This window comes from Ziziphus jujuba, chromosome 5, assembly GCF_031755915.1.
Source record: "Ziziphus jujuba cultivar Dongzao chromosome 5, ASM3175591v1".
Lineage (NCBI taxonomy): Eukaryota > Viridiplantae > Streptophyta > Magnoliopsida > Rosales > Rhamnaceae > Ziziphus > Ziziphus jujuba.
In genome coordinates this window covers 1,940,779-1,964,387 of record NC_083383.1, presented here as the reverse complement: position 1 = coordinate 1,964,387, position 23,609 = coordinate 1,940,779, and the positions used below count along the sequence as shown (strand labels likewise).

Sequence of the window (23,609 nt, the reverse complement as noted above, 5' to 3'; positions counted from 1 at the left end):
TGAGGGAAAGTCATAGAAACTGATAGAGACAAGAGGGAAACCTACAAATAAAGAAAAGAAAAAGAAGCCAAATCAACAGCATTTTTTTCCTCTGCGCTCTGCCTGGGATTCAACTCTATTTTTCAAAACCTTAGGGGAGGTTACCGTTATTTTCTTGGACCATAGTCTACAAGTTTTCAACCTTTTTTTTTTTTTTTTTTCTGGGTTTGCTTTGCTAAGTTGTTATTTATCCATATCCATTATATATGCTTTCCACTCAGAATCCTCAACTAATTTCATTTTTTTTTATTAAAAAAAAGAAAAAGAAAAATCTCGCACCAATTTATCTCAGTTAAACTAAAAAAGAAAAAAAGATTCCCGCACCAATTTTATGCAATAATTTAATTTTATCATCCTGCACTCGGCGCCTGCGGTGACCTTGATTGGTCACCCGCAATGTGAGTTTACAGGATAGCCACCACTAAAATAAAATAAATTACTCCTTTTCTGCAGTCCCTTCAAAGGGCCAAATGGTAAAGCGACCGCCCCGCTCCACGTAATGTCTGAACTTTGAAGGTGATAAAGCCAATTATCCTTATAATTGACTTGCAAGTAACAAAAAAAAAATAATACTAAATTTGAAAATTTTTATTTGAGCAGTTAGTCTAGAACTGCAAAGCAGTACACCTGTCAAGAATTTTCAATCATAATAAAATTTTAGCCGTCGGTTTAAACTTTAACGGTGATTAAGTTGATATCCACACTATTCTCGTGATCCTTTCACATATCCTGAACTTCTCTGTGCGAGATACGGAACCCAAATGCAGAATTATAGGCGTGTTTCTCAGAAAAAACAAATCAAATCCGACGCCCAAAAAAGAAATTAAAAAATAAGAAGGAAAAAAAAAAAAAAGGAAAAACAGAAAAGCGATTTTAAACGGCACAATCGCATAGAGGCTTTTTCTTCTTCCTTATTATGTCACAGTCTTTGTAGTCGCCGACATTTGCAACGGCTCTCGGTGGCATTTCGGCGGTGCCGATTCTGGATGTACATCGAAGATCTTCTGGAATTCCTCGGTGATTAATGATCCCTCAACTTCGTCTCTGTGCTTGGATTTGACTCTCATTATTCGGTTTATACTGGTTCTTTATTTAGTCGTACATAAAAAAATTGAAATAAACATCAAGAGGTACTCGCTGATATCCTTTTTTATTCTTCTAATAGTCTTTCTTTCTTTCTTTTTTTTTTCCTTTTAAATTTAATTTCTCATTTCGTGTTTTGATTTTGCTGGAAAACTTCGCAAATTTTAGCTTCCTACTCACATCGCTCTTGCATTAGATATTTATCTAAACGCATTTTTCGATTTTCTTTCGGAGGATTGAAGTGTTTCTGGCTATTTCTGTTCTGATTTAGATATGCTTGAAGCTTTATTTTCTAATTGCTTTCTTGGTTGATTAGTCAGCTAATTGTATCAGTGCAATTATTTTGCCCTGATTTTCGGGATTTTAAGCTCCATTCAATGTGATCGTCTGCTTAACTTTTTGCTTTTGACAAATCTGAGTTTGCAATTGTTTGGTACGATAAGTCTGCGTTTGGCCTCTGGATAAATATTGAGGAAAAGGTAGAAGAATTTCAGTTTTCAGGGCTTTAGGGACTTTGGCTTCCGAAATCTGGAAAAAACTAAAATGCGATTTCGTGCCTAATGCTTTTCCCTGAGTAAGGCTTTGTTTGGTTGGCATTTTTATGTTCATAAAACAAGTAAAAGCAAAACCAGTAGGGATATGCATAATGCAATTGTGAAGCTTATTTGAACATTAGTTTGGTCTGGAGGCAGAAAAGATGATCTAAGTTTTTGCTTTTCATTTCCTTGGTAGCCTAACATTATTATAAATTGAAAGCTTTATATATATCCAGAATTCATGGCTTCCAGGGCCGATTTGATTTAGGAATCTAAATTCTAGTTCTCATCTTTGTGTTTACTTATTTCAAACTGCTATAATTTGGTCATACTGGTTGCTTCCACTATTAGGAAAATATAAGAACTGTACTATTCATGCTAGTTGTGCTGATTAATTAATTCTTTGTTTCTGTTCGTAGAGTTTGCTGGAAATGATGCAAAGCTATTTTGCACTTATTCTTTCTGAATCTGAATCTTTGTAGTATGGTTCCTATTAGGCTTGCTGGAATGTTGTTGAATTTGACACCGGATTAATTTCTTTGTCATGTTAGGTGTACAAGATGATAGGATCCTTTCTAACCAGGGGACTTGCGTAAGTTTAAACAACACTTACTTTCAATTTATTTTTGAAGGTGGGTATTTTTATTATAAAATTTTTATTTATTTTGCCTTTTAATTTGTTGGCAGCATGGTTCTTGGCTATGCATATCCAGCTTATGAGTGCTACAAAACTGTTGAAAAGAACAAGCCAGAGATTGAACAACTTCGTTTTTGGTGCCAGTATTGGTATGTTTTACATAGGTTGCTGTTTCTATCGCTTCTATTTTTGCAGATGATTTTGATAGCAATTGTATTTATCTTATTTTTACAGGATTTTGGTGGCATTTTTGACAGTTTGTGAGAGAGTTGGTGATGCTTTTATTTCATGGTATGGGTTTCTTATTTGAGTCGGGAGACTTATATCTCTGCTTTGATATGCCTCCAATCTGATAGTTTTTCATATTTTGTGAAGGGTTCCAATGTACAGTGAAGCTAAGTTGCTATTATTTGTCTATCTGTGGCACCCTAGAACGATGGTATGATATCTGACTTTGGTTACAATCTTGTAGAATTATAAAAATGCTTGTCTAGTTGCTTGTTGGCCTTAATTTTGGTGAAGTTTTTCGATTTGTTTTAACTATGTATATGTCTCAGGGAACAACATATGTGTATGATTCATTCTTTAGACCATACCTGGCAAAGCATGAGAATGAAATTGATCAGAATTTGTTGGAACTAAGGACCAGGGCTGGAGATATTGTGGTTTTATATTGGCAAAGAGCTGCAAGCTATAGCCAGACAAGAATATTTGAGATACTGCAATATGTTGCTTCACAATCCACACCAAGGCCTCGCCCTACTCCGGTAGTTGTTAATGAATTTGATTTCAAATCTTTATATATATATATATATATATATATATTTTGCATCTATAGCCTGCTGAAAATCAAATGGATAAATGATGATAGTCAGTTCAGAGTAATCGTAGTTATTACTACACTGCTTCTTCCCTATATTGTTTTTATTATATGTTGCATCCTCTGAAAGTGAATTGACTGCTGTGGAATTTGTTTGGATTTTCCTATGCTCTTATCCCATAAGACATTTAGACCATATATGTTTTCCTTCCTTATTGCCTTACTTTATGGTACAACTCATTTCTCCTCTCCTAAAAAACTGTTATTATTAATTACAGCCACAACCAGGAGGTGGTAGAACTCGGCAACCTCCTCCTCCAAATCGCCAATCGTCTGCTGCCTCAAATCGCCAACCAACTTCTCCTGCAGCACAATCAAAACCTGAAGAACCACCTTCTCCTGCTTCTAGTACATCCTCAAGTCAGTTCCAAAAGGAGATAGCAGAAGAGTTGGCTTCTACACAAGATCCTAAAGCTACCACCAAAGAAACAAGTTCAGATAAGCCAAATCAAGCAGAAGGTTCTAGTCAGAAATCAACATCTGCAGCTGACAAATCCAGCCAATCTGCACCTGCTGAAGCGGAACCAATGCAGACTGAGGCAGTGCCCTCGTCCTCAGAAGCTGAAAGTTCCAACCCTCCCCCAAAAGATACAGTCATGGAGGAAACCATTCGGGTTACACGTGGAAGGTTGAGGAAAACACGTTCTGCATCAAATCGTTGATATGGTTCTTTGCCAAATTTTAGTTCACAAAGTAGGTGGACAATGCCATATGGGTATGCAAATGTTGATCGAGACATTATTGTAAATTTGTTATACTCTAGTTTCAATTCTATTTTTTGCTTTATTTTTTGGACATCGTAGTTTGTTCCCAAGTTAATTCCTAAAATAGTATAGTTTCGTTGGGGACTACTGAAATTAGGTGAAATCGGGTGAAACTACAATGATTTGCAGAGTTTTGAAGAAAACGATTTCGCGATTAAGTAAACAAATTATGTTACTGCTTTTACATTACGAAATGCATTTAATAAAAGATGGGTGCCTAGATACGGCCCTATTATATTATCGTTGGACAAAATAATCTGAAGTTTAATATAAAAGTAGGAGTTGAAGAATTCATAACCCATTACCTTTTTTGTGACTGCGTGTTGGGTCAGACCTATGCTCCATGGTGAGCACTTTGCAGGTTTGAATCTCCATTCTCAAACATCTCATGGTAATCCGACTACATAATGCCACCTATTTGAAAAAATATATATACGCTATTGTTTCACTGTCCTTAAAAAACTGAAACCATAACTTATTATTAATTCGCAGGATTTTAGGAAGAAAAAAGAGATATACAGTCGAGGTTTTTTTGTTCAAAATCTTTTTTAAAGAATAAAAAATATAAAGTTGAAGTAATGAATAAAATTTCAATTCTCTACAAAAAAAAGAAAAAAAAAAAAACAAAAGGAAAAAAAAGAAAAGAAAAAGGATACGACTATAAATAAAAAATTTTGATTGTAATTTTCTTGAACAAAAGGCCTTCAATCTATCCTAATACCAATTACAAATGTAGGAATGAGGACAAATGATGTTTCGAAGGAATTGGATTGATAAACTACTCTTTACCCCACAGATCTGTAATGCAGATTTCAGGATTTGACCGAAACCAATAATCATCATTAACCTGCACATTCAAGGATAATATGCACCGATCAGTTATGCTTTTCTATATATATACCATGTATATATAATATGCAGATGGGTTATGTTTCCTAAACGACCGAAAAATATAAATAAATGAATAAAAACCCAAAGGTTTTGGGGATTAACACACATTGTAGTTCGGAGGAACAATCTTCTGAATACCAAATTCCTTTATGGCCGTTGAGTTGAGACTCCCAAGAGAGAAATTTTGATCACCCTGTTGTTCTGACGAGTGGTATTTCCTACAAATGATCAAGAGTATAGATGTTACAAAAATGTATACATGCATGGAAAAGCATAAAATAGACAAAATTAGGATAAAGGTTCCATGATCATCCCAAGGCCATCAAACTGACAAAATTTGAAAACAAAAGTGACAAGTATGGAAAAGTTAAAGAGGATGGGAACCATGTGAATATCCATGCAGCTAAAGCAAAAAACACAGCTCAGGAGGTACAAATCAATCGGTCCCATGTGACTTCGGACAATCATTTTATATTCCCCGGAAGATTCATTATCCTGCTCATTCAACCAAACAACAATGCAGAGACTACAAAATTATCGAAATTCACAGACCACATTTATCCATGCTACGTACCTGGTCAGGACCAGGAACTTCGATATAACTAGTACGAGGAGCTTTTATTGCAATAACTGTTTCATCCTGTGACAACAATAGTGATGATGAAATATTGAGATTAATGAGTCATTGAATAAGCGTATGCTGAATTAAAATCTCCAACATCCAGATGAAAACTACCTGGAAGCATGGGAGAGTCAAAATGTCTTCCGCCGTCAGATATAACTTCCTAAAGTACAGCAGGCAATATGAAGATAACGAATAAAAGATCAAAAAAAAAATCTACAGGGAGAAAATCTCATGGAATCTCAGAACTTACTTTTTGAAGTTTTCATCTTCCGCCAGAGCCCTTATAAGATCTTGCTTTTCCCTGAAATTTTAAAAAAAAAAAAAAAAAAAAAAAAAAATGATGACAGCTCAATACACAAGAGAGGTCGAATGTCAGAAATTCTCGCTCAAATCTTAGTTAACCGACTTTATAGTTTCATCCATTCTATATTCTTCAGCATATAGACCTTCAACTTCAGCCTGAAACAAAAGCAAAATATTGTAATTTGTAAAATGTATGCCTGGGTTAATCTGTTGCACATAACTAGTCCACTTCTGAACAAGTTAATCTTTTGATTTTGATCCTCACTTAATACAACTAATTAGAGAGAGAGAGAGAGAGAGAGAGAGAGAGAGAGAGAGTGAGAGAGAGAGAGAGAGAGAGAGAGAGAGTCTTCTTCATTGTTTGATTAGATTATTTAATGAGCTCTTCATGATTATTTTGGAGATCCTAATCTGATATGTTTTCTAACTCGAAGTCAAGTGTTGGTTAATAAATAAGTACAGATCCCAACCAGAAGATCCTGTAGATGGTTAACATGGACATTGCATAGCTCTGCTGAATAACTTCAGGTCCAGTAATCTTTTTCAGCAGAGAAAGTCAATTTACAGCTCAATGTCTAGAATCTTTGAAATTGGATAAGATAAGACCCGTTACTATTTGCAAGGAACATAAATACGCATGTTTATTTTGAAAGTCTTTTGAAGTTGGCCTATATAAAAAAAGCAACATGATACGAAATTAACACAAATAAGTGCATCACAAGGCTTTCCATTTAAGTTGAGATGCTTATTGTGCTATAAGGAAATCAATTCATACAATCACAAATGCAGAAACAAAGAAACCTATATAAAGCTAATGATAATCAATTAACACTAAAAATCATTGACCTTTTACCTGCAATTCTTGTATAGCACCTCGGTCGTCCACCCTCTGAAGACCAGACGCTTCAGATCTCCTATTTACAAGATTTAACAGTCATGTCAAATCAAACCATAACCCACCAAATTACATACATATAATTACAAACATAAGTATTATTACTTCCAACGTATATGGCTCTTGGAAGTCTTCTCTATCAATCGTATTCCTTCAAGAACATTTGTAATATCATATATCCTCCTTTTCTGAACCTGCAAGAACAATACGATAAGAGAACTGAGACATGCCATTGAGTGTAGTTTGACTTGTTGCACAGGACTACGTTTCTCAGAGCATTTTTATATATACCCCTAACACATTTGCAGAATGGTTCAGATCCAGGGTTCCATCCTCAGCCTCCTGAATCAAGCTGATAAATTTCTTGGTTAACAAGCCTGGGAACAACATTTTACCACCTTTTATCCAACCACACATATCAAATGAATGCCTAGAATAAGTAAGCCTTTTAAGCTTTGGAACAAAAAAACATAAGTTATACTGTAAACTTACCTAAAGAACTGTCATACCGGCCACTAACACCTTGATTGAGGCCCTTAAGAGAGTCGCCAGTCGATCCTTGAATCTCAGATTTGGTAGATTTTGGAATTTTTAATTTAGCATTGTACATTATACTTCCACAGGGTTCTGGTTCAAGAACAGGATTATTAATTTCTTTGCTCTGCCCGCCGAATTGGGCCCCATTCTCATATATTTCATTTGCTTGATTCAACTGCATAGATTATATTATAAAGATACTGTGACGAGGTGGTATGGGGGAAAGTACAAACTATGTGTGCTATAAATGATATTAAAAAAGAAAAGAAAAAAAAAAGCACAATGACAAATGTGGGATTATCACAATTTTACAGTTGTATCATATTTGAGGAAAAGAGCAGCCTGTAATTTCATAGCTCAACAAAGGTCGATGGAATCAAGTCACAAAAAATGCATTCAGTGCAACGATAAAAAATTCAATCATGAGAAATAAAGTGAATCTCTGAGAGAAACAAAGCTTAGTGCCTTTCTAATAATGTAGATATACAAATTAAAATAAATTCGAAATTCAAATCCTCAGACATGTTCAGGAAACAGAGTGATAAACAAACTGAATGAACCTAGTGTGGAGATACTGCATAGAACAATTACATACAAATTGAGAAGACAATATAGAGTATGAGCGATCAAAATACCTGACATTCACATAATTCAAATATATCAACAAAAAAGAAAAGAAAAAACAGACAGAGAGACAGAGCTAAGAAACAAGAAGATAAGAAAAAAAGAAAGGGAAACTCACATCAAGCTGAGGAAACAGAGAGACAGATTGTTGAGGAATACCGGAGGCGGTGGAAGGAAGAGTGAAAAAGTGGGGAGGGTATTTATTAAGCCGAGGCCTCCAAATAGAAGAAATAGGAGGAGAAGGTGAACAACGACGACAACGACAACGACAACGAGAACCAGAAGGAGGGAAAGAGAGAGAGGTTTTGATAGCCATGGAAAGTAGAGGAACAACAAATCAAATTGCAAAACCTCACAAAACAACAATCAAACCAGTTTCAGTGTTCGGTTTTGAGCGGGGTTTGGTTTGAGCCTTCTGAGGTATTTGAGTGTTGGAGGGAAAGTTGTGTGCCTTATGTATGAAGCCTAAGCTTTAAAGCCACCCGCCTATCAATCAATTATAAATAATAAATGGATAATTATGCCTTTAGCTTTTTTCAACCCCAAAAAATAATAAAAATACAAAATAAAAATAAAACTGGTAGCTCATGACATTTATTTAAGGAAAAAAAAAATCTATTTGAAATTCCATCATTTATTTTTCGTTTCCTCTACCTCTACCGATTTTATATTTTTTTGCTATCCCAAAAAAAAAAAAAAATCCCTGGAAGGATCGTGTAGAGTTTGGGTTTTCATATTTTCTTTTTCATGGTCTAAAGTTTATATATATATATATATATATATAAAATCGTCACTAATACTGCGGTTCTCATGCGGATCACCGTAAAATTTTCGTGTATATATATATATATAATTTTTTTTTTTTTTTTGTGGTAAATGTACCTGTCCTTTTTATCTGCAATGACCAGTTATTTATCTGTATAAGTTACAATGTAAGTACTTGACAGTATCATTCTGTAAGCATCATGCTCAAGTTTTCAAAAGTGCCAGAGCTAATACTTCTTCAATTTTTCAATAATTTAAAAAAAAAAAGTAGTTTTGATATTATCTTTATTAAATTTATTATTATAATTCATGTGTAAATACTCATTTATTTGAAAATAGGCTATGGATCTCATGGTGTTCCAAAGCCTATGCGTACGTTAAAATATGGTTGTAAAAATATTTATTTCCCTTAACACCTAGTGAGACCCCCAACACCTCGCAGAGAGAGAGGGATAGATAACTCCCACTGCAAAGGAGCATCTTGAACTACCATTATCTTATTAGATAAAATAATTTGGCACAAATAAATATGTTACAATGAAACCAGATTACAACCCCACATTGATTTTTTTTTTTTTTTTTTTAAGTTGCAGGACTTGAAGGTTCACTGAATAAATTGAAAATGAAAAACATAAAATACATACGCCAGTTATTTTGCTTACAAAACAACATGGACGACTGGACACACACTGCAAATTTTATTGCCTTTGAAGATGAAATTAGTTGCTGCTATTAATCTTGATTCCACTGAGAATGTAGCCACCAAATGCACTCATCTGCATGCACGGATGGGTTCTTGATGGAAGGATCTGCATCAAATTTGAACAAATTAATTTCATTTACTATTTCGCTGTAATATATTGTGCTCACTTCTCAAGAACGAAAGATTCAGAGACTACACGAGAGAAAAAGAGAGACACAACAAATAGTTGCCTTTTGATAGATCAATTTACTCAACCCACTAAACATGGTGATGAAATTGTTCATTACTTATCGTAGCCAGTGCAGTTAAATGACGAGACAATCATTAACCTTTGACACGTCCATTATATGTAAACCAAGTGAACAAGAAAACATTTGCAAAAACAGCAGCATCCAAATTAAGGTAACTAATTTCTTCCAAATAATGAACCAGCAGATCTCAGCAATTTTAACTACGGTTATTTGAGCTTAAACACCTCTAACCTAATGCAGAGAACATTTTATCAGCCAAAAGCAAAAGAGCAAAGATCACAAACCTGATATTCTCGCAACCAAGGTTCTGAAATTTGCAATCCAATTGCCATTTTCTCGATCTGTAGTTTGTGCATGCATATAGCAAGAGGCTGCATTTAAAACATAATAGTAATTGAATTAGAAAACACCAAATTCCATCCAAAACATATATCAAAGTGAAGAGAGGTAGAAAGAGAGAGATTGCAGGCTAAAAAAAAAAAAAAAAAAAAAAAAAAAACAAACAAACAACCAACCGACCAACCCAACAAAGCAACAATGAAATAGTTAAAATGCAAAATTCCTAGAGGAATTAAGCAAATAAAATAGGAATGCAACAAAAATATGGGATGACTTTTGGTGGTAAACATTTTAAAGTTAAGTGACCTGAAGATGCTGGTGATAAATTGCAAAAGGAGCTGAATTTGACAAAAGCGGCAAGAGATCTTTAACTAAACGCCAAGTGTTCAGGTCTGGTGCAGCAATTATTAGGCTGCACAAAGGATCTCAATTAATTATCAACTTGTTCTCAAAAATGAAATAAACTAAAATAAAATCATCTAATGCTGAATAGCTTTAGACACCTAGTAAAACCGTTTTCTTTCCACAATTTAATGACTTCAGGTTGCGCTTTCTCTCCAGCTTTCAAGGATCTGCAACTTTTCGTTACTGGAGAAATGGTAGCGTGGGAGAAATCAGATATACCATTTTCAGGTGCAATAGAAATTTCTTCCATGCTAACCGGCGAAGAAATTTGGTCCTGCCAAAATCGATAACACATGTTACCTATGTAAGAGCAAGAAATAATTTTACAAGACTAAGGAGAGAGAAAATCTGGCAAATTGCAAAAAAAAAAAAGATTCACGACCACGTATGGATTTTTTTGCTTACACTAATGCTGCTTTTCATGTTACCAGAATCCTTATGCTCAGCAATTTGTTCCTGACTTCCATTTTGGGTAGAGGAAAGATCATCAAGAGAAGACCGCACAATGCTGAACCAAATTAAATTGACAAATATCTCAGAGAACTAACACTAAAATCATTAGGACCAACTAAACTTATAAAAGCCAAGCAAGATTAACCACCTCATCCTACCCTTGATTTTCAAACATTCCCCAAAGAGAGCATACTTTATATGATGGAATCTGATTGGAAAAATACCTCTTGCAAATCTCATTATTGAAGTTAAATATCCTAACTATATCCATAGGATAAGGTGTACTTCCAAGATATGTATTGCACACAGAACCCACACCTGTCAAAAACACATAAGATCATTCAACATCCAAGAAAGTGCATGCCAAAAACATTCATTGGAAAGGCAAAAGATATTATGTTACTCCATATAATCAATATACCATTTCTGAAAATCTTAGTAGATGGTGACAGGGCAGAAATATTGAAAAATAACAACCCCAGGTAAAAAATTCCCCCTTGTGGTCACTAATGGATTAAAACAACACCCATAAAGCATATCTTTTACTTTTCAGAAATTTAACACACACATAAAGGAACCTTTTTAAATAAAACATAGCCAAACCTCCCAAACGCTCTGCCACAGCACCAGTAAGAAGACCTCCAAGCATATCCACCAGAAGGACATCAGAATTTGCAGAAACATTAGCCATGGATAGAAGAAGTGATAAGGCATCCACTCTCAAGAACCTGAATAATAGAACACGTATACAAAAAATATAAGCGACTAACAGTAATCAGCCTATTCATATGAATTTTCAACAATGGCTCATTTTCAAGTCAAATATAAATGAATAAAATCTACACCAATATAATATACAAAAAGTGTGGTATGATTACCCAATTCTAGAAGGATATTTCTTGAAGTAAGCCTCACATATGCTGAAGAACAAAAACATGAATCAGTTAATACATAAAAAAAAAAAACTTCCATTCTGAAAGCAATGTTATGTTACAAACAACTTAAGTTCTTATTGTTACAAGGATAGGCTAAATCCTAATTCATTCCTTCCAGAACACTGCTAACCATAAATGGTCCCACACACTTATTACACATAGTTAAACCAATACAGGAAATGCCTCTCAGTTGTGCTACAAAGTTCTACAGAGAATTCCCATTGTTTCTTAAACATCATCCTTTGCAGACAGGCCTACCAGTCCTACAGCATTGTAAATCTTCAAAAAGTTAAAATTAAAGATAAAAACCCATGTTCAAGAATGATATAGCACCTTCGCGCAAAAGGGCGCCTCAAAAGCACTTTGGGTGCATATTTCTTTTGCTTCTTAATCCTATATTTTTCCTGCAGATACATAGGAAATTAGGGAAATTAGCTTACTTCAAATAAATAATTATTTAGCTTTTTGCAAGCTCTGAATTACCTGAGAGAACAATGTTTTCTTTTCAAATGTTGAACTGTTGGCAATGAGAGCTTCAACTATTTCATCACCTGTTGCACCCTGTCTGCAACTTAAAATTGTTAGCATTGGTTGACAGATCCTAGTAAAAAGATTTTTAGCGGAAAAGGAAAGGAAACCAATAAGTGGTGTAACAGAACATTAATCAAGTGACAAAATAACACCAATAGGCAAGCTCTTTATATATAAATATCTGCGATATTTAGCATAATGTACAATTTGAAATTGAGTCTTAGCCAAAAAAATCACCCTCAAAGCCTTGTTTATTACAATGTAAGCAAGAAACAAAAACTCTTATAATAACGTTCTATGCATTTTTGGTGCTAAGAGATTTCAAACAAGCCAAGCACAATACAAATGCAAGAACAGAAACTTATCGAGCCACTAAAGAATAAAACACAATTTTCTTTTTGTTAACATGTTAAGAATTCAATATTTCATATCTATATTGTAACAAAAATAGAAGTCAAACTCAACATAGAGTGTCATCATTTCATATCTATATTGTAACAAAAATAGAAGTCCAACTCAACATAGAGTGTTATCATAAAATCACCTTCGCATTTCATTTATGTCTTCACCAGTTAGGCTTTGAGCTTTATTATCATCAATTAACACTCGATTGTCTCTTAACTCATCTGCGGTTTGGCAATCACCTATGTCCTGAATATTATTACCTAGCACGAAAATGCAAAAAAGAAAAAAAAAAAAAAATCACAAAATGAAAGATAAAGTTTTAAAAAAAAAAGAATCTCAAATTCTTGATTAGCTAATAAGTTTCAAATGCCTCACAATCAAACCAAAATCATTTGAGTCGTTAAGAAGAGCAACAAATAGAGATATAAATTATGGAGTGACAAAAAAAAGGCTATAGTCATAGACAGCATTGCCATCAACTTAGCGAAACGATCAGAATGCAAACCACAGACACTAATTTTGTTACAAGTGTACCACATTGCTGCATAACAATTAAAGATACGGTGATCGAAGCTTTTTAAACAGATGCACATGCAACTGACTGACACAATACTGCAAAACAATAAAGATGAAAAAAAATAAAAACTGAGAGCAAAAGAATCTCTAACTCCTTGTCAAAAAATTTGGAAATGGCGAAAATAGAAATATATTGCATAGATCATTCAAGTCTTAAAATTAATAAATAAAAATAAAATGGCAGACCTTTAACAGAGGGATTAAAGATGGATAAATATGGCTCTCCTCCTGTTCCAGTTTCAACACGGAACACGGAGCCGAATGCGCAACCAATCAAGGGCTGCAGAGAGCAATTCTTATTCCCAATTTTCAGTTTCCTGCAAATCCAATTGGGAAGTAAGTTACATCAAGCTGCCATTCAAAACCCATTCACGAATTTGAAAATTTAAACACGAAATCCCAACTTGGTGACCCAAAAAAATAACACCTACGCGCCGGCGGAGAGACGAGCAAACACCAGACGGTCTCCATCGTTTATATCGAGCAAGACACTGCAACCTTCCCATGTCACTCTAGAATTTTGAATACAATCGCTTTGAATTTGATGGATATTCTCTGACATCTCCGATGTTTTTTACAACATAATATCTCTACCTTTTTTTTTTAAATTAATTACTGGGGCAAGGAAAGATTTCTCTTCCTCTCCTTTACTACTGAGCAAGAAGAAAGATTTCTCTCTCTTTTGCTACCCAGTATTTATTGCTCTTATTGGAAATTAGAAATCAGAAAAGCAACATTGTAACTGAAGTCAAATCAAAATCAAAATCAAAATTTCCTTTATTGAGGGGAAACATATCCACATATAACAAAAAAGGAAATCAAAAACGGTATGCGTTGGCGGAATGAATTAGGGTTTGGAAACAAAGTACAAAGATAACCGGTATGATTCAAGACTCCAGCGGGAACTGTAAACTGCAGCCATAAAACCCTAACTTCCCCAGGGTTTAACGTTGGAGAGCCCGATCGTCTATCCAACGCTTTTGGGCTCCATCATAGCCCCATATCTGACAGATTCCGTTGTCTTGAGGGCCTGTGAAATATTGACAAGTCTGGGCCTATGATCTTTACAGCTGTACAGATGCCAGTTTTGAGTCAGGACAAAGCAGTGGGTGACTTTTACAAATTAAGCTGGGCTTATTTTAGCAAGGGGCCCAAAATTATTTTTATATTTTTTTACTAATATTGTAGAAAATAACATTCACATTTCCATTTACAATAGACCAAAACAAAATAGAGTAAAAGTACAATTAAAAAAATAAAAAAAGGAAAAACATGAATAGAATAGGCTTAGGATGGGGTCGGCCAAAGATAACAGCCGTAAAAAAAGAATCAAGGCACATGGACTTTAGATAACAAAAGTTGTCACCTATCTTCCAGAGCTTAAGAGAATGGCCAAGCATCAGCAGGCCTAAATTATAATAATTAATTTTTATTTAAAAAGAAAAAAAAAAAAAAAGGAATGCACGTGCCTTTGGTTTTTAATAATTGCCTGGTCAATAGGAAGTGATAAAACTATCTTAACTTTTTTTTTTTTTTTTTTTTTTGGTTTTTGGTGCTTAAATAAAACTACCTTAACTTAAAAACACATCACCAATTTCTATCAATTCCTTCCAAGTTATTGCACTTCGAAATAATAATTCAAAATAACGTGATAATCAATGGAAAATACGTTCGTTGAAAATAGAAAGTCATAAAAATTAATGATATTTCTTTGAATCGAATTTCTCAAGTATCTCTTATGCCACTGTACTTGATGATTTGCAATCACACATTTTGCAAAATGCAATAATGAAATGAATTAAAAAAAATAAAAATTATTGAGGTTTGGAAGGTGATGATAAAATTATAAGTTAATGATTAGGTTTTGAAAGAAAAAATTACATAATAATAATTATAATAATAAATACAATAACTGGAACTGTACTCGGAGGGATAACAATTATATATATGTGGAGGGAGAATTGCATGGTAGTTGGTAAGTTAGGAGTTCCATGATGGATCGGATACAGAGTCGTCCGATTCATCTGGTCCCTTAAGTTGGGGACGACACTGGGACACCGTTTATGTTATTTGCTTAAACGAATGGTTGGCCAAATCTGTATCTGACTTCTCTAACTACTCGCAAAAAATAACCCATTTTTTTTTTAAACATCTAATTATTTGACAAGCTCAAACACATGCGCAGAGACAAAAGAAACAGTGCAAGTTAACTGTACTCAGCACCATGGTTGTCTCCCTTGTCTCGTCTCTTCCTTGTGTAAGCTTTTGGATTTTCTTTTTCTCTCTGCCATTGCCACTTTTCTTTTATACAATTTTTCTTAATTTATTTTTTTCGTTTTATTTGGGAATTGGATTTTATTCTATATACGGGCATAAACAAATTAACAGCACTATCACGAATCATGTCTGCCTGTTTCTAGTACTTGCTTACGACCAAAGAAAAAAAGTAATAGAAATCTGAAAATTTTAGTTTTAGTTTTGATTATCTAAAAGCATGGAAAATTCCAAGTTGTTTTCGATGGGCCGGCGTTAATATTCGTGGGAATCTGAAGCAGTGGCAAAAGACGTTGTAGATGGTGTTACATTTAGCTTGGATTGTATATAAAGTGGAGTGGATGTGTATCAGTCAACCTGTGGCGTGTTCGGCCCCACTGTCCACGACTAAAAGGGTTAGGATGTTGATATTGGGGTATTATGGGCAAGTTGGAGAAGAAAACAGGGACAGATCAATAATTTCATTCACCGAAAAAAATAGTGGGAGACATTGGAAGACAGATTTCGGAACAGTAGGTGCTATTCTATCTCCGTGTCTTATATGATGTGTCCTTGGAGCTTCCACTTTCACTTTTGCTTCGTTTTAGAATCTGGACCCCATCCCCGTATGATGTTCTATCCAAAATACTACAATACCCCTCATAGCTTTGCTGAAAAACGTGTTTTCGTTATAGCCTTAGTGTTTCTAATTAAAAATTAAAAGCTTTAAGAAATTATTTTTGTTGACGCCCTCTTATTGGATACAATCAAAATTCCAAATTTGCCAATTACGTTTACAACAAGCTAATATTTATAATCAATCTTACTGCCATTAATTATACGAAAAAGAAACTTCTAGATCTCATAAAAAAAAATAATAAAAAGATACATAGCAGAAAACTTCTCTACGGTAGCTTAAATATATATGATAAAAATTCAATTCATATAACTCAACTTTCTCCGTTGTTTTAGAGTCAAATTAAAAAACAAGTTGAAGGGGTTTAGCAGCTTCTTTCAGACAGCATACAAACATATAAAGTATTATATGTAGTGTGACATCAATCTGCCTTCTAAACACGTAACAAGATATTATATATTTATATATTCCAACTTCACTTTCTTATACTCTGGGTGAGAGACTGAGAGGCCCAGAGCACTCCATTAGAATCCGGATATTGAAATGTATATATAGCCATACAGTACAGCTGCTGCTTCCCTCGCTATTCACTTTTTAGTGATATCATAAAAAATACTGAACCTGAACCATTTGATAAACCATCTTTTTGATTGACCCAGTCAACCAAAAGGTTAATCATCTTTTGGCGCACAGGAAAACCTGCTCCGTTTATGAGACAACCACACAAGATAATTATAAGAAATAAAGAAATAATAAATCGAATATTAAACTAGGGACGACCCCACCACCACAATTCACCTTCCGCTTTGCCTCCTTATTACCCATCTTGGATCCCTACATTTGAGAAGAAAAAAAAAATTGTCAAACTTTCAAAAGCATTCGGTCTAACACCTCTCTCTCTAGCTCTTTTAGTCACATAAAAGAGAGAGCTTGCTCTATTTCATTTCCATTCGTTTGTAACTTTGTTTTTGCTTCTTTTCATGGCTCTGCTCACTTTTGTACCAGAGGCGACCACAGAGTCCAAGAAATCACCACCATCAAAACGCCAGCGAAAGCAATCGAAGCAACAGCGAAAACCACAGTCTTCATGGGACCAAATCAAGAACCTTCTCACCTGTAAACAGATCGAGGGGTCAAGGGTACATGATCCATCAAAGAACCCCACCGCGTACTCTAAACTGGGATCTTCATGTAGCTCCATATGTAGCTTCAGAGACGTGGTTCATGGCAACAGCAGGGTGGTTCACAGAGCAGACAACTCGCCCGAGAGTAGCAGTGTAGGACAGGAAACTAGGCTTCTTAATCGGAAAGCCGAAGCCAGCAAGTCTTCGAGTACTCGATCTTTGTCGAGATCTAATGGTGGCACTGCGTACACGTCGTCTTCTAGAGGAATGCAATTCAGAAAGCTGTCTGGCTGTTATGAATGTCACATGATCGTTGACCCAAGCAGGTATATATATTTATATATATATATATATATATATATATCATCGGATTAATTGTCATATATATATTTTTCAAGAAATTAATTATACATTAGCTAGAAGAGAAAAACAATGAAAAGAAAGTCAAATTTATTAGAGACTCGTTACATGAGAAATGATCAAAATGAATACTCAGGTACCCAGTTGCAAGGAGTACCATCTGTGCATGTTCTCAGTGCGGAGAGGTCTTCCCCAAGATTGAAAGTTTGGAGCTTCACCAAGCAGTTCGCCATGCTGGTATTTATCTATTTCCTTTTACACGTCCAACTTCTTTTGTTGAATTCATTTTGCCATGGAGAAACATTTTCTTAGAACGAAAATAAATAAAAGGTTAGCTTGGTGTTCTTATATTTAATGAACTTCAAAGTTATTCTTCCTTTAAAGGTGAAACATTTTCGAATTTTGAAACCATATATGGCCCCAGAAGATTAAAAGGAAAAGGAAGTGAAGAATTAAAGAGACAAGAAAGATATTGCGCACTGAGTCGCTTTTCTTTAGTTAGCTATAAGTAACTGTTTCCCATGTAAATATTTATTTCTTTTATTTTTTTTTTTGGGATGAGAATTGTTTCCCTGTAAATCTTGCATGATAATGATTCACTTTGCATGATTTGCCGTGACTCTTTGCGTCAACAGCAGCAGTATATGGTACCCACTGTGAGCTTTATTTTCTGTTTCCTTGAAGGCAATTTTATCAGTCATAATAAAAAAGTAAAGGCCACAGGGACAAGTACTACAAAGCAAGAGCTGGCTGCTGCTGACCAAAATAAATGACATTAATACTACAGCATTGAGTTGAAATATGTTGATCGGAAAAACATGTACTTTTTTTTTTTTTTTTCGCTAAATCGGAAAAACATGTACTTGTGCCTTTACTCCAACCTTATTAGGATGTCACCGACATTTACATGTTCTTATTGATGATTATTTCTAAGCATTGACAAAATTTAATGTTAACAGTAAAATTGTAATTAATTATTTGAATCCCTACAGTATCGGAGCTAGGTCCTGAAGATTCGGGTCGAAACATCGTGGAGATAATCTTCAAATCAAGCTGGCTCAAGAAAGACAACCCGATCTTCAAGATCGAACGGATCCTAAAGGTCCACAACACGCAGCGGACCATCCAACGGTTCGAGGACTGCCGAGACGCAGTGAAAACACGCGCACTCAACAGCACCAGAAAGAACCCCAGATGCGCAGCCGACGGAAACGAGCTATTGCGGTTCCACTGCACCACCATATCATGCGCGCTGGGAGCACGTGGCGCGTCCAGCTTGTGCGGCTCCGTACCGGGCTGCGGGGTGTGCACGATCGTCAGGCACGGGTTCCAAGGCAAGGCAGGTGGTGAGAGCAAGGGAGTGCGGACCACTGCCAGCAGCGGTAGGGCCCACGACTCCTTGCGTTGTACGGACGGGCGCAGGGCCATGCTGGTGTGCCGTGTGATCGCTGGCAGGGTTAAACGTAATGCGGACGACGCGCCGCCGGAGGAGGATGGCCTGTCGGCTGGCTCATACGATTCTGTAGCCGGCTACACCGGGATCTACTCCAATCTCGAAGAGTTAATCCTTTTCAATCCAAAGGCTATCCTTCCTTGTTTTGTAGTCATTTACGAAGCTCTAGAGTCTTGAACATACAAAACGTCATCGTTTCGAGCTTGAATTTTGTCTATTTTCGCTTTGATATCTCATCAAATTCACAACATCACTGAATCGAATGGATGGCTTAATCAACATTTGTGGTAGTTTCTCATTGTATATAGATTTTTATTTCTTTTTTTATTATTATTATTATTTTCACATGGTAGCCAATCCCTTTCTTGTTTATTTAATGGTGTTTTTTTGCTCAACTGCTCAACTTCCCAGCTGCATGCGTGTTTGTTAACCTTTTCTTATTTATTAATCTATGAGATCTAATTAAAATATCAGAGCGTCCATAATTTTAATAGAAGAGAAAACTCTGAAAACATTTTATTTTTCATGTGATAAACAGACAAATTAATCAGAAAATCCAAAAAAAAGCCTTGCATTGATGGACCTGTCATCTTCAAATATTGGACACCTCACACGCTCCACGCTCTTCACTGTCTAAATCGCCCACCTAAACTCTTTTATTAATACCACTCCAGAGTTCACCCTCACGCATTTGTAAACCAACAAATCAGAACCAGCAATAAATTTTGTCTTCTTATTATTAGGAAGAAAAACAAGCAATAAGAATATCAGTTGAGGCTCAGCGTCAAATGCTTGTATCACTATTAATTTATAACCCTTATTTGGTTAACTCACTGTAAACAAGTTTCCTTGGAGAAAATTAAAAAAAAAAAAAAAAAAAAGAAGAAGAAAAAATCGAAGCCTCTAAGCCAAAACAATGAGGGCCATGTGAGAAACTCTTGGAAACAACGCGATATTAAAGAGTTGGAGTGAGGAGATTTGTTTTGTTTGACTGTGAATAAACGCAGCACGCAAACAGGGTATAGCGCTTGACAGATGATTGATAATTGCTTACACATGCGCAAGTAATATTTGCATACGAGAGCATTCATTGTTTTTTACTTTCTAGTGCTTTTTTTTTCTTTTTTCTTTTTTTTTTTTCGCTTTTTCACTTTCTAGTGTTTGGACCATGGGAGAGTCGTTTATGTATAATTCTAATAAAGTCATTATAATTTTACCCAAAAAACAAAGTCATTATAATACACGAAGTATCACTTTTTTACTTTATAGTGTTTGGGCCATGGGAACGTCGTTTATATATAATAGTAATACTAACAAAGTCATTATAATTTTACCCAAAAAAAAAAAAAAAAAAAAAAAACAAAGTCATTATAATACACAAAGTAAGAGCTATGAACGGAGTAATTAAACGAGACAAAATCATATAATTAATTAACGCAATCGTCATTGAGATTACCAAAAATCTTGCGCCTAATTATTTTATTTAATAATTTACTGGGGGTCCATACTCCATAGGGAGAAACTTCCTCTGACAGCTTAACTAATAATGATATGTTGTTTGCATTTGCTAATAACTGAGATTCTTGGCTAAAGCCTAACGCAGGAACTAACCAGATGGTACCGGCTGATAGGCAGCATAGGGTACTATTGTGAATTTCTCACTGAGTGGTCTAATTCATTTTTGACATCTAGAAACTTGAATTTTTGTTAATTAATTAGTTATTTCTATGCATAGAAGGAACGCAAGTGCTATGGTGATGTTTCGTGTCCGCGGTGTAGACAGTACAAAGATCATCGACAAATTTGTTCTTAATTTTTTGGTTAATTAAATTGTTCTTTTTTGTTAAATGTTTGGTAAATACTTGAAAAAGTTGCTTTTATTTTTATTTTTTAATTTTTATATTTTACAACTTTCTTGAATAAGTCGTTGGGTATTGGAATTGATTATTCATGAGATTTGGAGGCATTATCTATTCCTTAAGGACCATAACGCATACAAGGTTCGGGTGCAAATAATGGAAAGTGGACCTTGTTTTTGTTGGATTATGCCCGTTGGAGTTGGTGAGGTCCATGAGCACAGGTACAATGGGCTCTAAACAGGGCGCTAATTATTGGGGTTTCGTTCACGGATCCAATTTCAATTCGGAATAGATTCTAGTCATTTAAAAGTTTATAATACCGCAGACAAAAAAAAAAAAAAAAAAAAAAAAACTGTCGAACTTGTAGATTTTCTAAAACTAGTCTGATGCCCTCCCTCAAGCCAAAATAATAGAGACCATGGAATAAAGCAAAAACTAGAAACGTGCCTTGGAGAAGAGGATAGTGCTAGATTATTATTATTATTATTTGTTAGAAAAAGGAAAAAATTGCATATGCCTGTTGGTCTCCGAAACTTATCCTCTTTACTATTTATTTTTATTTTTATTTTTTCTAAAGAACAGAGTTGAGAGTACATTTTTAAGTTGGGGACTAATATTTAAGAAAAGAGATAATTACGCAAAATTGCCTCCAACTTTGAAAGTTTAGCACAATTATTCTTGTACTTTTACATTTTTCAGATGCTTACTTTCTGATTTGATATTCTTTTCAAATTATTTTTTTATTATAAATGATCATAAAATCTAAAATTAAGAGGGAAAAAAAAAAAAACCAAGAACACCATCTTAAAGATCTTTTGCAAATTTACGAACCTAAAGCCAAACAGCCTCCATTATCCTAATTTTCCTTCTTTCAAATTATTATTTTTATTATAAAAGATCATAAAATCTAAAATTAAGAGAAAAAAAAGCCAAAAAACCATTTTAAAGATCTTTTCAAATTTACAAACTTAAAACCAAACAGCCTCCATTATCCTAATTTTCCTTCTTTTATATATATGTATATGTGTCGGTGTGTGTGTATATATATATATATATATACATATGTCTTAAACATAAGAATCAATTTCAAGGATCCTTTCAACAATATTGCAAATGTTTCATTCAATCCCACGGCTACCACACCTTCTCCAGCAATTCTAGGTCCATGTTCTCATTAAAATCTCAATGGGTGGTTTAACAAAATTTCAATTACCAATTAACAAAACAGTTTTACAGATATCACAAGGTACCACTGACACCTTCAAACTCAATCTTTACAAAAATCCCAAAAATTAAATTATATATCAAAAAAGCAAAAGCTTCCTTCAATGGCTTCACATGGGTCTTTACGAAACCTCTGAATTCTAACACAATTTTTTCAAAATCAAAATCATTTTTGCTTATGGGTATGATTTTTTTTTTTAATCAAAATATATTTATTTTTTGTATTTTTCTTATCAAACATTTTGCATAATATATAGAAATCATTGAGTTCTTAGGGGCGTGGGAATTGGAGTCCCAATATTGGCTTGAAAAACAGAGATAAATTAAAAGATAATTAAGTACCAAAAAAATAAATAAATAAAAGACGGTTTGTGTTTGGTAACATGTTTTTTAATCTCTTTTGAGATCTTTGAATGAAACAATATATTTATTCTAGAATGGTATTTTTGTCTTTTCATTAATCAGATTTATGTTTAATTATTTTTTTTGATGATAAAAAATATAAATTGAAAATAATTTCAAACTAGAAGACAAATATCTGAAAAATATGAGAACACAAGGACAATTGTGCAAAACTTTCAAACTTAAAGGATAAGTTTATATAATTATCCCTTATGAGGAAAAAAAAAAAAAAAAACTTGATGCTGTTATATTTTCTTCATCTTCTTGTAACTGGGTTAATTGAAATGAATCTTTTAAAAACTATATTAAAATAAGTCGTAGAAAGTAGATAATTTGTTAAATCTTAATTGTTAAATTTTCGTTAAAAATTTTGATCGCTAATAATTTATCATTGTTTCATTAATTTTTACTTTCTATAATAGCAAAAAACTGTTAATTTACATTAAGTAATAAATAATTATATTAGATTATATATCATTTAGTTTAAAATTTTAATGAAATTTTTAATCCCCATTTTTCATTTATCAAATAGTATAGTCTAATTTAATCTAATTCATTTAACACAGCCCAAATTAACCGGGAAACTTTTTGTCTGGACACGATTCCGCAAATTGTTGTTAAGCCCGCCTGACCCAACTACAAGAATAGCCAATTTTATTGCTACTGTTAAGAGTTATTTATTTATTTTTTTGTTTGGTTGAATGATCATGCGCACAATAAATATGGCGCGTCCCTGTGAGCGTGCTCTTTTAATTTTTTGTTGTTGTTTTTGTTGTTTTGTAATCTCCCTGTGAGCATGTTTGGTCTGCATTTTTCAAAGAACCTTTCAAAGTTATTCAAAAATAAATACACCTCACTATTTTTTTCTCAATCAATCTTATAAATTTCATTATTTTTTTTAATGTATTTATATTATATATACATTTTTTAGCTTAAAAAAGAAACAAAAGAAAATTCAAAAAATAGTTCAGGCTTTCAAAAAATTCTGCCTAAAATACAAAGCAACTTCATGAATGGTAAATAGCGCAATTATGATAAAAGAATAAGCAAATTAATCTTGTAATACACGTAATGAGCTAATGCAGTAGGTTTTAAAAGGTTTTCATGACTCAGGTGGTGA

At 34.1% G+C, this 23,609-nt stretch overlaps 4 protein-coding genes across 9 annotated transcripts; 2 read left to right on the top strand and 2 right to left on the bottom strand.

Annotated features, from left to right (window-relative positions):
• The first annotated feature begins 797 nt into the window (after window positions 1-797).
• On the top strand, window positions 798-3,972 carry LOC107435831 (HVA22-like protein i). Its single transcript, XM_048475073.2, is given in 7 exon segments — window positions 798-1,056; window positions 2,210-2,250; window positions 2,346-2,513; window positions 2,515-2,586; window positions 2,671-2,734; window positions 2,853-3,062; window positions 3,394-3,972. Coding segments are annotated over 6 exon segments (990 nt in total). The 5' UTR covers window positions 798-1,056; window positions 2,210-2,218; the 3' UTR covers window positions 3,838-3,972.
• Window positions 3,973-4,331: 359 nt separating this feature from the next.
• LOC107435822 (transcription factor E2FC) lies at window positions 4,332-8,377 on the bottom strand. 3 transcript variants are annotated; one of them, XM_048475071.2, is made up of 12 exons: window positions 7,933-8,359; window positions 7,146-7,365; window positions 6,945-7,030; window positions 6,759-6,847; window positions 6,612-6,672; window positions 5,862-5,914; window positions 5,706-5,756; window positions 5,567-5,615; window positions 5,405-5,470; window positions 5,215-5,325; window positions 4,937-5,048; window positions 4,431-4,786 (listed from the first exon to the last, which is right to left on the bottom strand). In XM_048475071.2, the coding sequence occupies exons 1-11, from the start codon at window positions 8,128-8,130 to the stop codon at window positions 5,019-5,021; spliced, it is 1,014 nt and encodes a 337-aa protein (XP_048331028.2). In that variant the 5' UTR covers window positions 8,131-8,359; the 3' UTR covers window positions 4,431-4,786; window positions 4,937-5,018. The 3 variants fall into 3 exon arrangements, with proteins under 3 accessions (XP_048331027.2, XP_048331029.2, XP_048331028.2); XM_048475070.2 differs by having other exon boundaries at window positions 4,332-4,786; window positions 4,937-5,325; window positions 7,933-8,377; XM_048475072.2 differs by lacking the exon at window positions 5,215-5,325 and having other exon boundaries at window positions 4,420-4,786; window positions 7,933-8,374.
• Window positions 8,378-9,058: 681 nt separating this feature from the next.
• LOC107408411 (uncharacterized) lies at window positions 9,059-14,175 on the bottom strand. Of its 4 annotated transcripts, none has more exons than XM_048476434.2 (13): window positions 13,605-14,173; window positions 13,364-13,494; window positions 12,741-12,861; window positions 12,149-12,230; window positions 11,999-12,069; window positions 11,609-11,650; window positions 11,334-11,458; window positions 10,889-11,048; window positions 10,683-10,785; window positions 10,376-10,551; window positions 10,179-10,284; window positions 9,818-9,904; window positions 9,059-9,388 (listed from the first exon to the last, which is right to left on the bottom strand). In XM_048476434.2, the coding sequence occupies exons 1-13, from the start codon at window positions 13,646-13,648 to the stop codon at window positions 9,299-9,301; spliced, it is 1,338 nt and encodes a 445-aa protein (XP_048332391.2). In that variant the 5' UTR covers window positions 13,649-14,173; the 3' UTR covers window positions 9,059-9,298. The 4 variants fall into 4 exon arrangements, with proteins under 4 accessions (XP_048332391.2, XP_048332389.2, XP_048332390.2 ...); XM_048476432.2 differs by having other exon boundaries at window positions 13,609-14,170; XM_048476433.2 differs by having other exon boundaries at window positions 10,955-11,048; window positions 13,609-14,168.
• A 2,316-nt stretch (window positions 14,176-16,491) lies between these two features.
• LOC107408289 (uncharacterized) lies at window positions 16,492-19,349 on the top strand. Its single transcript, XM_016015670.4, has 3 exons — window positions 16,492-17,517; window positions 17,688-17,788; window positions 18,544-19,349. The coding sequence occupies exons 1-3, from the start codon at window positions 17,048-17,050 to the stop codon at window positions 19,179-19,181; spliced, it is 1,209 nt and encodes a 402-aa protein (XP_015871156.1). The 5' UTR covers window positions 16,492-17,047; the 3' UTR covers window positions 19,182-19,349.
• Window positions 19,350-23,609: the final 4,260 nt, after the last annotated feature.

Excerpts from the sequence above, each read along its gene's own strand:
- LOC107435822 (XM_048475070.2), bottom strand. The coding sequence starts at position 8,130 with ATGGCTATCAAAACCTCTCTCTCTTTCCCTCCTTCTGGTTCTCGTTGT. Across the intron at positions 7,366-7,932 it reads CTCTGTTTCCTCAGCTTGAT|TTGAATCAAGCAAATGAAAT; the intron begins GTGAGTTTCCCT and ends TAATCTATGCAG. Across the intron at positions 6,848-6,944 it reads ATTCTGCAAATGTGTTAGGG|GTTCAGAAAAGGAGGATATA; the intron begins GTATATATAAAA and ends TTGTTCTTGCAG.
- LOC107408411 (XM_048476432.2), bottom strand. The coding sequence starts at position 13,739 with ATGTCAGAGAATATCCATCAAATTCAAAGCGATTGTATTCAAAATTCT. Across the intron at positions 12,862-13,363 it reads CTTTAATCCCTCTGTTAAAG|GTAATAATATTCAGGACATA; the intron begins GTCTGCCATTTT and ends TTTTCGTGCTAG. Across the intron at positions 10,786-10,888 it reads GGAATGTTTGAAAATCAAGG|CATTGTGCGGTCTTCTCTTG; the intron begins GTAGGATGAGGT and ends AATTTGGTTCAG.
- LOC107408289 (XM_016015670.4), top strand. The coding sequence starts at position 17,048 with ATGGCTCTGCTCACTTTTGTACCAGAGGCGACCACAGAGTCCAAGAAA. Across the intron at positions 17,518-17,687 it reads ATGATCGTTGACCCAAGCAG|GTACCCAGTTGCAAGGAGTA; the intron begins GTATATATATTT and ends ATGAATACTCAG. Across the intron at positions 17,789-18,543 it reads CCAAGCAGTTCGCCATGCTG|TATCGGAGCTAGGTCCTGAA; the intron begins GTATTTATCTAT and ends GAATCCCTACAG.